The 15,524-nt window shown below is 53.4% G+C and overlaps 1 protein-coding gene and 1 pseudogene across 2 annotated transcripts in view; both read left to right on the top strand.

Moving 5' to 3' along the window:
• LOC111738208 (basement membrane-specific heparan sulfate proteoglycan core protein-like) overlaps positions 1–15,105 on the top strand; it is a 36,878-nt gene extending 21,773 nt beyond the window's left edge. For both annotated transcript variants that reach the window (XM_023529423.1, XM_023529421.1), the window contains exons 2-3: positions 13,635–13,770; positions 14,321–15,105. In XM_023529423.1, coding sequence (XP_023385191.1) covers positions 13,635–13,770; positions 14,321–14,583 — 399 coding nt within the window. In that variant the 3' untranslated portion in view covers positions 14,584–15,105. The remainder of the gene's footprint in view (positions 1–13,634; positions 13,771–14,320) is intronic.
• On the top strand, positions 9,015–9,135 carry LOC111738269 (annotated as a pseudogene).
• Positions 15,106–15,524: the final 419 nt, after the last annotated feature.

The raw sequence follows: 15,524 nt of genomic DNA, 5'->3' as shown, positions 1-15,524 counted from the left end.
ATAATTATGGGTATGCAAGAGTTCAGAGGAGCAAGAGCTGCGTGGGCTGCAGTGGACTGAAAAGGATTGGCACTCAGCTGGGAGTGGAGCTGAGGGGGCTAAGAGGGGCATGGGGTAGGAACTGGCCAAGGCCAAGTTCACAGGCTCCAAGAAGCCTCCCTGAACGGTCTGCAGCCCCGTCCGTGTGCCAGAAAAATCACGAGGCCTCTACTTGGACCCCTTTTCCACCCAGCCCTGCCTATCCACCTCCCCCCAACGGGTCTCCGGGGCAGCCCAGGCTCCAGACAAGCCATGTTGGGTCCACAGATCTTTGCCCCAGCCCCTCTACCCTCACCCCAGACCTCCTCAGGAACTAGGTAAAGGGCTGTAGGGTGGGGCAGCAAGGCCTGGGTCCTGGCCAGTGGGCCCAGCGGAGCCAGGCACCCTGGGATTTTAGTAGTTGGCAGTATGAGGACTGAGATGACCCTAGCCAGCCTGCTCCCACCTCCTCCTGCTATGAGGCCCTTGACCCTAAGGCCCCAGCAGCTGTCAGCAGGAAAAAGCAACAGAGGAGAGCCAGAGGTGACTTCTCAGCCCGCCCTTCTCCCCATGCTTGGGCCAGGCCCAGAACTCTTACCAGCTGTTGTCAGCAGCTGCAGAGCTTTGTTCCGGAGCCAGCATTGGGCACCGCCCTCCTCCCCAGGACATCTTCCCACCTTCCTTCACAGCTGCTGCCCCTGGGGAGGGGTTGAGGCTAATATGGGGACACGGTCACATCTCTTGGTTCCTTTGATTCTACTAAGAACACAAAGAAATAGGAATTAATGCCCTGTTTTTATGGAAAGGAAAAACAGATCCAGAGAGGCCAAGTGGCTTGCTTGAATTCACACAGCTACTTCGTGGCTGAGTTCAGGCTCCTGGCTCCCAGCTGTGTTCACCCCTCTGCCTTTCTTTGGGGCGTGTTTGTGCAGGATGATAGAGACTTCGGGTTCCTGGGTTCGACTCCCAGCTTGGCCACTTAGTAGTTTTGGGACCCCAGGCAAGCTCCTTAACCATTGGGAGTGGAACCCCCATTTTCTTGCTTGTAAAATAAGATAATAATGCTATCTACCTCTTGGGATTTTTGAGCAAATTAAATGAGATAATCAACGTAAAGTACTTAGCATAAGCCTGGCTCGTTCTGAGTGCCCAGGATGAGATCTGGCAATCTTATCATCAAAGAATATTAGCCACCTGTACACCCAGTACTGCCGGTGGTTCTATGAGAGTTATAGACACATTCCGCAAAGATTTATATGTCAGTAAATATTTATTTGGCATCTACTGTGCAGAGACAAAACAGACAAAATTCCCATCCCTAGTTACATTCTACCCCACACTGGCTGGGGAGACACGACTTCATCTTAACCACAGAAGCCTCCGAGTGTTTTTATAGACAACTGGTATTATTCACATTTTGCAGATGAGAAAACTGGGCCTCAGAAGATTAGTGGCAGAGCAGGGCCAAGACCCAGATCTTCTGAGGGTCTCGGGCAGTGGCCCTGAGGACTTCCTGGAGGAGGAGGCACTTTGCTGCATCCCACAGGGCCTCAGGGCCTGGCAGGAGAGGTTGGGACACAGTATAGAATGCAGCCTTCACACTCTGGGCAGTGACAATTTCAGGAAGGTCTTACTAAGTTCAAGGCCTCTTGTTACCCAGGGACAGAGGCCCAGCCAGAGCTTTAAATACCCCATGCAGCCCAGAATAGCCTCCATTGTCTTGGCCAGCTGCTGGGGGACCCAGGAGAATCCCAAGGGAAGCTGATTCTGGAGGTCTCTGAGCACTTCCCTATATGGTATGGGTGGTGTTTCTGCAAAGACTTTTCCATTTGGCTAGCGCAGGAAGGCCCGCCTTGTAGGAAGGGTGGAGCAGCTGCCTGAGTTCTGCGTGAGCAACGTGCTGCTACTAAAGGGGTGCCTGGTGGGTGGGGGACTCCCAGGGATGGCCGTGTTCCCTAATGAAGGTGCTCCAGGAATGTGTGTTCATTGGCCCACTGGGTCCTCCACTGTGGGCAGTCCCTGCCCTGGGCCTCCTGGCACCCTCTCATGCTCTGGCTATTTTGGGCTCTGGCTGTGTTCAGGCTTGGGGTAGGATGGGTAATTCTGCCCAGACCAAGGATGCTGGGGGCCCTGCCTGGACAGGCATTGCAGCCTCCTGGATCTTTGATCATTGTAGACTGCCCCTGACTTCGGCCTCAAAGGGTCATGATCAGTGGACTCCAGGGGGATGCTGGCCCCACTGGCAAGGGCAAAGAAGGGCACCAGACAAGCCCTTTCCCTTGGAACATTTCCCGCTGTCAGTCTCAGGAATAGTTGTGCTTCTTCTAAGCAACGGGTTTGTTTTTTACCTCATGGGACACTGAATCCAGGGACTGGTCAGGTTTCCTGCTTCCCATTGGTTACTGGAAAGCTCAGAGCCAAATGAGCTGTTGCTTTCCCAGACCTCCAGAATCCGGCACATACTTTCTATTCTACTCACCTCACTCCAGGCTCTGTCTGTCTGTCTGTTTAATTTTCTTTATTATGTGTGCGTCTGTCGTAAGGTGCTTTGAGTCTTTCTGGAACAGGGTGGTGTGGAAGATATAAACAGATAAATGACGATGATGATGATGGTGGTGATGGTGATGGTGATGGTGGTGATAACCCTTTTTGCTGATCAGTTCCCCGAAATCACCTTATGCTTGGTTCTGACTGTAATTCCCTCCCTTAGCCCTGCCCTCTCTGCTGATGTAGTCACAGCCTAGAATCTTAGGATCCTATTGTTTCAGAATTTCCATGACCTAAAATATCAAAACCAGAAGGAACCTTTGGGATCATCTAAGTTGAGAGCTTTCAAACATTATTACTATTAACAGTGAAACCCTTATTTTAATCAAAATGATAGTATATTGATTAAATGCTATAATGTTTTGATAAATAACAGCAAACAGAGCATTCACCACGTGCTAGTGCTATTTATAGCATTCTATATTTTTATTGAATCCTCACAACAACCTGATGAGGTAGATGCTATTAATATGAATTATCATACCCATTTTACAGGTTAGCAAATGGAGGCCCAGAGAGGTGAAGTGACTTGCTCCTAGTCTCACAGCTAACCAGGGGCTGAAACCGACCTATTGTGTAGAATATAAAATGGAAAAGGTGGATTTGTTTTTACTGAAGTGAGTATTTGGGGGAGGGGTCCCAGACTCTACCTGTCTGACCCCTGCCCACTCACCCACTCTCTAAAGTGGCCGCTGAGGCTGTGGAGGACAGGACTAGAAACCAGTGATCTCTGCTCCCTCATCTGACAGAGGGAGCCTGAGGCCCATAGAGAGGAATGGACTTGACCAAGACAGCAGGGTGAGCTGGAAGCCTGGTTCGTGGCCTAGCCTGCTGCCTGGAGGAGCTCGAGCCCCTCCCTCCCTCCAGCCCTAACAGTCCCCAGGCCCAGTCTCGGCACTCAGTTGAACTCTCAGAACACTCAGCTCCCTCCTTCTCTGCACTACAGTTACCTTCAGACCTTCTGCAAGGTCGTAGGGGAACTAGGAGTGACCAGGCGCTGAGCCACCCTCTCTGTCCCCATGGACAGGACTCATTACCCCAGAGGGTAGGCCGATGGCCAGTGAAGGAAGGGGCAGCTTTCGTCTGGGTTTTCGCAGACTCTGACAGGGTTTCACCCTGAGGAGAGAACATATCCCTCTTGTCACCAACTAGCCTGCCACTAGCCTGCTTTTCCTCTGTCGATACTGCATTCCACAGGGCCGTTCTGTCTTCAGGAGCCCCCGTTTTAAGACCCCAGTGGTGGTGGCGGTGGTGGGTCATATCTTACATCTAAAGCCTCACTTAGAGCTGTTTGGCGGCTAGCTGAAGGAAAGGCATACGTTTGGTGTGGGTGTCCCCAAAATGTGTTCTGTGGAACCCTGGTCCCATGAACTCTGCATGAAGAAAGAGTTCCAAGTTAAGCAAATTTAGGAAACACTAAATAGTCACCCCATTCCCTCATCATCATTTTAGAGACATTGGGACTTGGGCAACCAGCTCAACTCTGTGTAAACGGCCTTTCCCAGATGTGTGTCTACAGGACCTTCCCCAATTCCTATTTCTGTCCAGAGTTACTGTGCCCTGGAATGGACATTAGTCATGAGGAGAGGGGACAGGGAACACCCCAAAAGGAAGGGGCCCTTCCATTTATTTCCAGCTCTGTTTTTCACAGGCCTGTCTTCAGCCATGGCCTAGGCCCTGCCTGCCCCTTCCTCCTCCTCCAGGAAGCAGATGGGGAAAGCCCTGGGGGGCAGGGGAAGCTGGCCTCCTTGGCTGCAGCTGTTGGGTTGCCGTTCCAGTCTGTTTTTTCCTGTTGCCGAAGCCCATGGGAGCAAGCAGGAGTGGAGCCACGGAGGCTTGGCTGCCTGGCTGCCTTGTGCAAGGCCCTGCTGTGGTCCTGCTCGCCTCTGAGACCCTCTGCTGGTCTGGGTAGCAGGCAGGTCTCTTCTTGGTGACCATGGGCTGCTTCTTGTTTCCCCAGAGAGGGACCCTCCTGGCTGGAAAGCCTCAGGTGTCAAAGATGGCAGGAGGAGGGCTCAGATAGTACCGAATTTCCAATTTGGAACCAGAGGTCTGGCTTCTTGTCTCAACTCTTCCAACTCTGTGACTATGAGCAAGTCACCTTCTGAGCCTGTCTCTTCATTTGTAAACCACATTCTTTAATTAATTTAACAGATATCATTGAGCGTCTCCTGGGTGCCAGGTACTTTTAGGTGCTGGGGATACAAAAGGAAGCTAAGTGGACAAAGTTCCTGTCGTCATGGAGCTGATGTTCTAGTGGAAGAGGTAGATGATAAACAGATAAACATGTAAATATGGGGTTGAGTGTAGGTGGTGAGGTGCTATGAAGCAGGGTAAGGGAGGTGACAGAGAGCTAACTACAATTGATGCTTGACTTGGGATGTGGTCAGGGTTGGTCTCTGTTAAGGTGACATTCGAGCAGAAACTAGAGGAAGAGGAATGAGCATATCTGGAGGCAATGTCCCAGTCAGGGGGTACAGCAAGTGCAGAGGCCATGAGGTAGGAGGGAGCTTGGCATGTCTGAGAACTATCGAGATAAATGCGGCGGGGATTAGGGAGAACACAGTGGGGGAGTAGGTTGGGGAGGTGTGCGTAGGTGTATGCGTGTGTGTAGGCAGATCACACAGGACCTGGCTGGCCATAATAAGGGCTTTTTTCCTAATCTTTTGGTGAGTCAAGAGCAACGGAAAGGCCTAACTTAGTAGGTTCAGGAAGCGCTCATTGTTATAAGAGGTGTTTCACTTCAACAAAAATTTGTGGAATATTTCTCCCATCCTCCCATGGGCCTGGCACTGTGCTAGAGGCTTCATTGATGAAATCAGTGCACAGTGACCCTGGAGGGGATGGGCAGGCCGGACCAGGTTGATGTGGCTTTGAAGGTCCACAGACACACCAGTGTTCCAGCAGGGCCACCTGGGAGCCAGAGAATCTGAGAACCAAGCCGGGCCTCAGGCAGGAGGCAGGCACGTGAACACCGTAGGCGCTGTTGGCACCTACAGTGCTTGGCGGATAATATTCAACCCCTGGGGACCTTCTTGCTGAGCAGCCCAGCCCGGAAGCTGTTTCCGCTTGGCCACCTCCACCGCCTTAGTGGCACCTGGCAAACGGGTGGAGTAGGGCATTTCCCAGTAGCTTCCTGCTGCCTCCCTGTACGCTGGCAGGCAGCTCACTCAGCATCAGGGAGGCCCATTCTTAGGGTGTCTGTGGGGGCACGAGGAGAGAGTGTAGGAACTCTGGGGGGACTGAGAGAATTAGGGTCTATGACTAGCACCATGACAACAACACAACCAAGGGGCACCACTCCTTAAGTGGAAGAGACCATTTAGAGCTGGTCCCTTTGATCCTGTGCCACCTGGCACACCCTTCCCCATTGCACTAGACTTCCAGTCTCTTTACCGTGCCATATACTCTCCCCGTCTGGGCCTTGCGTGTGCCCTTCCTCTGCCCGGTGCATGCTCTCTTCCCCTCCTCCACCCTACTTAGGTGAAATCATCTTTCAGACCCAGCTGAATGGTCATTTCCCCTGGGAAACCTTGCCCAAACTCCCACCCTGCCTCACTAAGTGAGGGGACCCTCTTCTGGGCTCTTCCAGCCCCCGTCCTTCCTCTGCAGAGCTCTCTACCTACCGTATTGTCTTCACTCGGTTTAATGATCTGTCTCCCCTAGGAAGACAGAGAGAGAGCTCTGAGTCTGTCTACTTCCCTTTATTCTCAGGGCCCAGCACATAGTAGGTGCTTGATAAATAAAGGTCAAAATGATTCGCTTTGAACCTTATGGGGCAGGTCTGATTGATTATCCCTTTTTTACAGATGAGGAAGCTGAGGCTACCCAGCTAGAAAGTGGCTGAGGTGGCTTAGTGGCAGGGTATCTGAGCAGAGTCTGTCCTCTGCCCCAACAGCCACATCCCTCTGAGACTCGGGGATAGAGCGCTCTTAGCTCAGCTGTGGCCATAGCAGACCCACGTGAGTGTACACCCCAACTATTAGAGGGGCCTCAAAGCGGAGACCGTATCAGGTCTACCTGGGAAAGGCCTGGACAGATTCAGAGTTCTCCGGCCGTGCTTCCCAAAGCAGTTCTTCCTTCCTTCTAAGTTCGTTCATTCAGTAATTCGGTCTGTCAGTGTGTCAGCAGATATCAGTTAAACACCTAGTATGTGTTTTCTGTTCCAAAAATGCAGCAGTGATCAATATACATGAAAATCACTGCCCTCCTTGTGCTTTCGTTGACATCGGCAGGGAAGGCTGGTGTGGGAGCCTAGCACATATCGAAGGCGCTCACTGCAGTTTGCTAAAAGGGAAGAGTGTCAAGGGGCTGGTCTACTGCCACATGGGGAGTTCGGGCAGAGCTGGGATGAGGAGCCCGGGACCACTGCTCCCTGTTCCTGTGGTCTCTGTGGAAGGCCCTGATAGGCCCTCCGTGTTCCCCTAGGCCTGGATGGAATGCAGCCTTTCCAGGTCCCAGGCCTTGGTACGAGTTTATAGAGGGCAAGGGTCAGAGCCTCAGAGCCAGCGGAGTGCAAGAGAGAGAGCCCTGCTTCCAAACTGGATTCCTGTTGCCTTAGCTGTCTGACCTTGCTCAGGTGATTTCACTTCTCTGAGCCTCGTGTTCTTATCTGTAAAATAGGGAGCGCCAGTATCTGTCTCATGAGGTTGTGGATTTGTGTGAGCTAAGCCTTGCAAGGATCTGCACGCATGAATGCCTGAGAAGCCTTGGCCCTTCTTATTCTGGAGATCATTGTTCTTCCTGGACAACTGGCTGGCGAATGTCCTGCCACCTTGGGGGCCTGAGTACGGGGAGCTGGCAGGCCTCCAGAGTGGCACGGGCAGCGCAGGCATGCCAGAAGGGGCTGTGACCACCCCCTTTCCGGCCGGCGCCCCTCTCAGCCTGCCAGGGGATTAAGGGCCTTTTGGCCTTTGTGTCTGGCTCTCCCGCCCCTGGCAGTTTGCACAACAAAGTGCTGCCCCAACAGATTCCTTCCCCTTTGCCGTCTGCTGCCCATGGACTAGGCACCCGCAGCCTGGGGGTGGGGCAGGGCACCTTGACCCTGTATCTGGGGCCTGGGTTGCAGCAGAGTGGGGAGACCTCTTTCTTGTGGGTTTACCTGGGAGCCTGTATCAGAGCAGAGTGAGAAGGGACACTCGTCGGGGTCTTTGTCCTTCCCTGGAGAATTGGGACCTGTGGGTCACAGCCTCTTCTGGTTCCTCTACCATACACAGGAGTGGAAGCACTGAGGCCGGCTGTGCTGGCAGGAGGCAGGTGGGCAGGCAGGGGCTCGTTTGTCTCCCACCCCCACGCCGACTCTGGATTTCGATGGGGTGAGCTCACTCCAGCCCAGATGCCTGGAGCCTTGCCCTGGGCAGCTGCAGCCACCCTGGGGACTGCAGTGCTCAGACCTTCCTGCCCAGCTGCAGGCCAGTTCGGTGCTCCGTCCTAGGTCTGGGCCATGCAGGGAGAGGGTGGGCTGGCTGCCCAAGGCATGCAAAGAATGTCTCTGGAGAAGCCTGATGTCCCAGACTGTTCCAGGGTCTGCCTCAGAGCAGGCAGACAACTCGAGCCTTGGAACTAAGCTTTGTCGTCATCCCCAGTCAGTGCCACGCCCATTCAGCCAGCCCAGAGCCTGGGAAGCAGAGCCAGACCCCTCCCTTTATTCTACACCTGAAGGCTGACCTTAGGCCCGAGCCCACACCCCTCTCTCCCATGCATAACCTCTCATCCCCTCACCTCTGCCTTACACTTCCTGCATGGTACTACTTCTTAATGCTTATTGGGCACTTTATACAAGCACCATGCTGAGTGTCTTACAAGCTTTAACCCGATTTACACTAATGACCCTCTTTGAGCCTCAGTTTTCTCACCTACAAAATGGAAATAATACAAGCTCAGTCCCTTAATTGAAATTCTTGGAGTCAGACATGTTTTAGAATTCAGAAGTTTTCAGATTCGATAAAGGTGACATAACGCACATGCCAGCTGTGCTGTGACATCCTCAGCAGAGTCTGGGGCAACACCCTGTAATCAAACACATTAATGTTGCTATGGCAAAACGTATGACTGTTCTCACACAAAGTGGAGTGAATAAGCTATTAATAGCTTCATGTCAGTTCAGGTCAGGGCCTGGCACCAGATGAGCTTGTTATAAACTTATTTAAAACTTATTAAAATGCACTCTTGGTTTTCAGAGTGCCTTGAATTTCCCTACTGCAAGTGAGGGATAGTGGTCCTGTAGTACCAGCTTTCCCTGGTTGTCCACGCAGCATGTAGGACGGGGCCTGGCCTGGAGGAAGCCCTCCCTCCGTGGACTCTGACCATTCTTACTGTCATCTCTTCACTGGGACACCGCCTTCCTACAGCTCTGATTTTAGCAGCTCCAGAAACTCTTATCTACGCATGTAACCTCTGCAAGCCCCCCGCTTCTCACTTAAAAACTCCTTTGAAAACACTATATCCTAGTCTACGGCCACGCCACCCTGAACGTGCCTGATCCCTGTCTGATCTCGTGAAGCTAAGCAGGGTCAGGCCCAGTTAGTACTTGGATAGGAGACCACCTAGGAAGACCAGGTGCTGTAGGCATAAAAAATAAAAAACAAAACAAGGAATCCTAAGCTGACAAGGTCCTTGCAATCTGTGAGGTCAACCGCGGATTGCCTTGCCTAAAAAAAATTCATTAATTAAACCCTATATCCTATATCTGTATCTGTACCTCTCCCTCCACCCCAGACCTTCTTTACCTTCTGTACCCTTCTCTAATGGCTTGATCTTTCACCTCCATGCTTCTTCCCAACCATCCTTTCCTCCCTCTGTACCCTCACCTAAGCCAGGAGAGGAGGGCCCAGTCTCTGTCCCTTGTCGCCAAGGGCCTCTGCAGCACTTGGAGTTGCAGCTCCTCATCTTGACCATGAGGGCCTGGACACAACTCAGCATCAGGAAGCGGGTGCTTCCTAGAAGTCCCCTGCCTCTCTGGTATCCCCCCAGCCCGGCTATGTTCAGGGAGTGCCTGCCCATTGCGGGGGCCACCCTACCCACACCCTTGTCATAAGCGATTGTTTTCTGCACACCAGAACTGTCTTCTGACCTTGGCCTGTATGAGTCAGCTTTATCCCCTCTTCCCCCACCAGGAACCTGCGGGGTCTGGAAAATCCCCCTCTCTGTCTGGCTCCTTCCTCTCTGGCCCAGGTCTGCCCTCCGGACCCCTGCTCTCTGGCCCGCCATCCGGCTCCAGCGCCTGCCTAAAGTGCTGGGTTCCTCTGGGAGGAAGCAGGGCTCCCTCACAGCCGGAGGCAGGCTGGGAGGGAGGAAACCTGGGCTCTATTTCTGTCTATGACCTTAAAGTCGCTGACGGCCCTCCTTGGGACCTGAGGCACTCACTGCATGGGCCCAGGCTGCTGCCAGCTGATGCATCATCCCATGATCCATCTTGGAAGCTGATCAGATTGGGGATGGGGACCAGGCAGCCCTGGGCTTCCCGGCCCAGCCCAGCCCAGCCCTACCTCCTTTCCTGGTGAGCAGGGAGCTTGGGGTACAGAGCCTGGAGATCCTGGGTTGGTCCTGACTCTTCCAGAGGCTCACCCATGATCTTGGGCAAGTTTCCTTCTCTTCCAAAGGGGGCCATTCGCACCTGCTCAGCCACTTCAGGGGGTCATTGTCAGGGTCAGATGACACTGAGGCTGAGGAAATGCTCCGTACATAGTGAAATGCAGTGTGATTGAGAAGGTTTTCAGGAGTGACTCAGTGACCTCGGTGAGTTCTGGCTCATTCCACAGCCCTGGCTGCAGAGGCAGTATGGTGCACTGGTAAGAGCTTAGCCATTGGAGCCAGATCACCAGGGTTTTAATCCTAGCTCTGCCACCTGCTAGATCTTTAAGCAGGTGACCTGACTCTGCTCCATGTTCCCACCTGTACAGTGGGGCTGTTTAACACCTCTCACCTGGGTTAACACATTAAAATCCTTAAAGGAATACCTGGTGCATAGTAAGTGCCCAATAAATTAGCTCTTTTTATTCTCCAAGTAGACCTTGGACTTTCCAGGTCTGAATCCAAGTTCCCTTCTATGGTCAAGTCTCAAGCTCCTTCGGGCTCTTTCTGAAGCCTCTTTCCGGTCTGGCTCCATCCCCCTCCCAGATGTGAAATACAGCTGCTAGAACCTTTTGATCTTCAGCTTTTCACAAGTGAAGTCTCTGCTCTTGCTGGCTTGGCCCTTGCTTGCCGCAGACCCTGATCCGACCCGGAAGTTCTGGGTCCTGGGGAACAGGCTGCAAGCAAGGGTAGGCTGTCATGTGGAGAGCCCATTCTCTGGGGTCCCTGGGGTGGGGGGCTTCTGTCCAGGCCTGACATGCTCTGGATTATCTTTCCCCTCTCACTGCAGATGTGTGTTCTTTGCATTTTTTCTAAGCTGAATCTCGCTTTACTATTTCCTGTCCTGTCCGCCCCCCTACCCCCTGCCCTGGCTTCTTCCTCCCTGGACCTTGCTCCCTTCCAGGGTTCCTCTTTCCAGACAGTGGTCTAGTGTCTAGGGGGTGCCGGGAATCTCTGTGTCCCGTGCAGCCCTCCTCCACCTTGCTTGCATGGGGAGGAGGAGGGTATGGCAATGACACACAGAGGTAGCCCTCCCCAGGTGGGGAGTTGCCAAGCCTGCCCCTCTAACCTCCTCTGCCCAACGTCAGTGCCCCTGCACCAACCCTAGCCTCACACTCCCCTTAGGTCAGCCAGGGCCTGCTCAGGACCTACCCCCACCCAGTGGGATCATTGCCCTATACCCCTGGCCAGGGGAGGAGGGAGAAACCCTAGTGAGGGGATTGATGTTGTGGGTGTCAGAATCCCCTGAGCATACACAACCCTAACCTTCCCACCTGCGGGCAGGGGGAGCCTGACTTAGTGGCTCTGAGAAGCAGCCCGGGTTCTAAAGCGCACTCCTGGATGCAAACTCATGGCACAGCCTAGAAGTCCACTGACCACCCAGCACAAGGATGGGCACTAGTCCAGAGTGGGAGGGTGGGGAGAGGAGAAGGAATAGGAGGAGGGGTTCGCCCATGGATTGTGGGGGGAGAGGCCTTAAGTCGTAGCAGAGGATAACGTGGGCAGCATAGGCCTTACACAAGGTTTGGTAGCACTGTAAACACAAAGATGACCAAGCAGCACTCAGCCCTTGCCCCCAAGGGCTCCCAGGCTAGAAAGTGAGGCTCACATAGACTTCGTCGGGTTGGGTGAAACCTTCACAGCAAGTCATCTTTAGGAAGCAGCTAGAATTAACAGGTGATGATGACATTTTGTCCATCCATCCATTCATTTATTCAAGTATTTGTTGAACACAGGTGCTGAGAAGATAGAGGTGAATTAATCACAGTTCCTGCCTTCAAGGTTCTTTTCATTCCAGTGGAGGTACAGACGATAACAGCAGAGTCTCAGAGGGCCCGGAGCCCAGCCTGGGGGTGCAGGTGGCTGGGAAGGCCGAGGAGTCAGGACAAAGTCTCCCAGAAATTTTCTTTTTAGTCATCTTTATTGAGGTATAAATTACATATAATGTACCCATTTCAAATGTACATTTCAATGACGAGAAGGAGATGTATGTACCCAGGGAGCCACCACTCCAAAAGGTTCCCTTGTGCCCCTTCCTGGTCAACCCCGCCTCCATTCCTGGTCCCAGGCAACTAAGATCTTTCTGTCGCTATAGATTACATTTTTTTTCCCCCTAGAGTTTCATACAGTATGGAGTCTTTTGTGCCTGGTTTCTTTCGCTCGGCATAATGTGTTTGAGGTTTTTCTATGTTGCTGTGCATATCTGTAATTTGTTCTTTATTATTACTGAACAGAGGAAGTGATGTTTAGCTGAATTTTGGAGGAGGAATTGAAGTCAGCCAGATAAACAAAGGGAGGAAGGGCATTTAGGCAGAGGAACCAGTGTAAGGAAAGGCCAGAGGCTCCAGACCATGGACTGTGTGAAGTTGGGGTGTGGGGAGGAAGGAAGCAGGCTGTTTCTCCAGTGCTTTTCTTCTTGGGCTTCTCTCCTGTGGCCACCACTTTGTCTTCCACAAGAGACCATTTCTTTCTGGCCAGGCCAGGCTCCCTAGATAGGGTAGAGGCCAGGGCAGGGCATGAGATGCCCCTGCCAGGCCATCTGGGGCTAGATGTGAGTTATGGGGCTACCACAAATCCATGCACACTTGTGTGTGGAGGGCTCTGGGGTTTCCTGGGGCTCCGCTGGGTTTGTTTTCCTCTAAGTGATTGGTAAAACTCCTTTAGAAAAATCTCGATCTCATCTAAGGGAAAAAGGCATTCACTACCTACACCTACGCATGAGAAAGGCAGGTGTGATGGCTGCTGGGGCCCTTCTGCTCCAGCCTGCGGGGTGCAGGGTCTCAGCAGCAGCCTGAGGTCACATGAAGTTGACACCACGCCTGTCCTTCCCTCATTCAGCCCAGTTGCTGAGCTCCACCCCTGCCTCTGCACAGACGAGCCTGTCAGTGCAGCACAAAGTGCCAGAATTAATTCTTCAACATGGCTGGAATGTATTCCCTGTGGCCTGGAAATTTGGAGGCCAGACTGAGGCAAAAAGAGGTAGCCAAGATGGCCCAGCCTGTGGGGAAGCTACTGTTGGAGGCAGCTTCAACTGACTCACCCTCAGTTTCTGCCTCTGTCCCCTTTCTATGCTGACCTTCTCCACCCTGCCACCTGCCCATATTTTCATCTTTGCTGGGCCAGGTCACCCTTTACCTGCTTGTGTCCCCATGTCCACTAAATCATGTCCTGGATATATTCCTTGCTTTCTCCAAAGGAAGAAGAGTCATCACTTACCAAAATGATTTTAATATTGTCTGTTTATTTGAGGATTCATTCAGATTCGGCGAATTTGTAGGTTCGGGTTCAGAGGCCTCCAGGGCCTAATGGGATTTGGGAAAACTGAGTCAAAAACAGTGGTGTAGCCCCAGTCTGACTCTCTGAGGCAGACCAACTCTGGCTTAACCACTGGAGAGCTTTGGGGTGGGATCTGGGTCCCCCTTGAAGGGAGGGGAGGGAGCCTGAGCTTCAGTGAGAGCTGGGGAGTATGACGCAGTTGGCTCTATGGTCTCCCACAGGTAACCCATGGGCTGAGGGCATACGATGGCCTGTCTTTGCCTGAGGACGCAGAAACGGTCACAGCAGGACGGACTGGCTGGAGCTATTCAGACCTTTCTGACGATGAGGACTTGCTGGCTGATGAAGCCTCTGGAGGTAGGCAGAGGGTTCTGGTGGCTGGGAGTAAAGAAAGTGAGGGGCAGAGTGGGGGTTCTTCCTACTGGGCCTTAAAGAGGCCCCAAGAATCTTGCCTAAGGTGGCACCTCAAGAGATGAGCTAAGAGTTACATGTGTCCTGAGCCCTGGTCCCAGTAACCCCAGGATTCTCCACTTACGACCTGTGCGAACCTGGGCTGGGGGCAGCTCCTCTGCCGCAGCAGGGCCCTCATTGCACGGGATGTTCAGGACCAGTGGGGAAGGTGGTGGGCATTGCACAGTGAGGACGATTATCTCCCTAGTCCACCTCCTGTCTTCACCCAGTGGCCAGTCTGGCCTGGCCCCTCCCACCCAGCCGCCCTTGGTCCACACCCTCTCTGATGGAGGCTTCTAGACCGATCGTTCTAGGCCAGCCCTCCCTAGGCATGGGGAGGAGATAACAGTTGTGTTTTCATGACCTTACTCACCGTGTGCCCAGAACAGTGCATTACACATAGTAGGTGTTCAACAAATGTTTGTTGTTGCTGAGTAAATCTCTCTTTTGCTTGCAGATGACCTGGGCAGCGGGGACGTGGGCAGTGGGGACTTCCAGATGGGTAAGTTGCTGGGGCGTCCCATAGGCCCCTGTCCTGCCCCTGGGGCAGCCCCAGAGGCCCCATCTCCAGAGCTGAGGGCCTTGAGGGCTCCTTGGGCTTGCCATGGAATGGCCTTGTACCTGCTGAGTGACGGTTATATGAACTGGTTGGCAGGTACCTGCAGGGTTGGAGATGGCCAGGTTTTGTGCTTGCCTGTACCAGGAAATGCCTGGTTCTGATAGGGGCACTGAAAGCCAGCAGCTCAGCATCCAAAGCACAATTCTTACCTCCCAAGGCACCTCAGCTGTGGAGTCCTTCCTTAGAGTCCTCTAAGGGACTGCTGAAGAGCTAGGGTCCCCAGGCAAGGGTGGGCAGCCAGAGGGGCTCTGTGGCCTAGAGCATCAGGCAGGCCACAGAGCTGACAGCGGGGGCTTGGCTTTACCCAGGAGGGAGCCCTGCCTCAGGTAACATCACCGCTAGGAAGCCAAGGGTTTGTGGGCTGGGGAAAGAGGGCTGGGCTTTATGGAGGGAAGGGAATCAGGAGCTCTGTCAGCTGCCCGTTCTGCCAGCACCTGAAGTGCCTGGCCAGAGCAGGGGCTGGGCCAGCCCTGGGACTGGGAGTCAGAGTCCCTGCTTCCTCTCACCTTAGGATTCTGGGTAGAGAAGGACCTACCTGGTGACAAGTCCCAGCAACTCCATATGGTTCCTGCTGCCCTCTGAGAGACAGTGCTGGGCACTCTTTAATCTATGATCAAGGCCAAGGATGGAGCTTGGCTCAGACTGACCATTGGGCAGCCCCACAGCATCCAGTGCTGCCCACGCCGGCAGGCCTGGGGCAGGTCTGGCCTGATCCTCCAGGGATAGGGTCGCCTTGCTTCTGCTGGCTTCTCATGGGCATCCAAATGCCAGAGGGTAGCATCCTACCTGGGCGAGTGCTGACAGGAGGGTTGGCTTCTGGGTAGAATGGTCCAGTCTGTGACCCTCCAGCACCTGGGACTCAGATACTGCCTGAAGCTTTTCCACGTGTAAGTCTCTGCAGGGCTACAGGATACTTGAGAGCCGGGTGGGGCCCAGGAATGGGTGTCAGGTGGGCCCTCTGTACACAGCTCACCCCCAGAATGGCCCGTGCTGATGCATCCCTGGGAGCTGCCTCTTGCCAAGCCAGGCCTGCCTGTGGAGA

This window comes from Pteropus vampyrus, unplaced genomic scaffold (genome assembly GCF_000151845.1).
Source record: "Pteropus vampyrus isolate Shadow unplaced genomic scaffold, Pvam_2.0 Scaffold36, whole genome shotgun sequence".
Taxonomy (NCBI): domain Eukaryota; kingdom Metazoa; phylum Chordata; class Mammalia; order Chiroptera; family Pteropodidae; genus Pteropus; species Pteropus vampyrus.
This window is presented reverse-complemented; position numbering and strand designations above follow the sequence as displayed.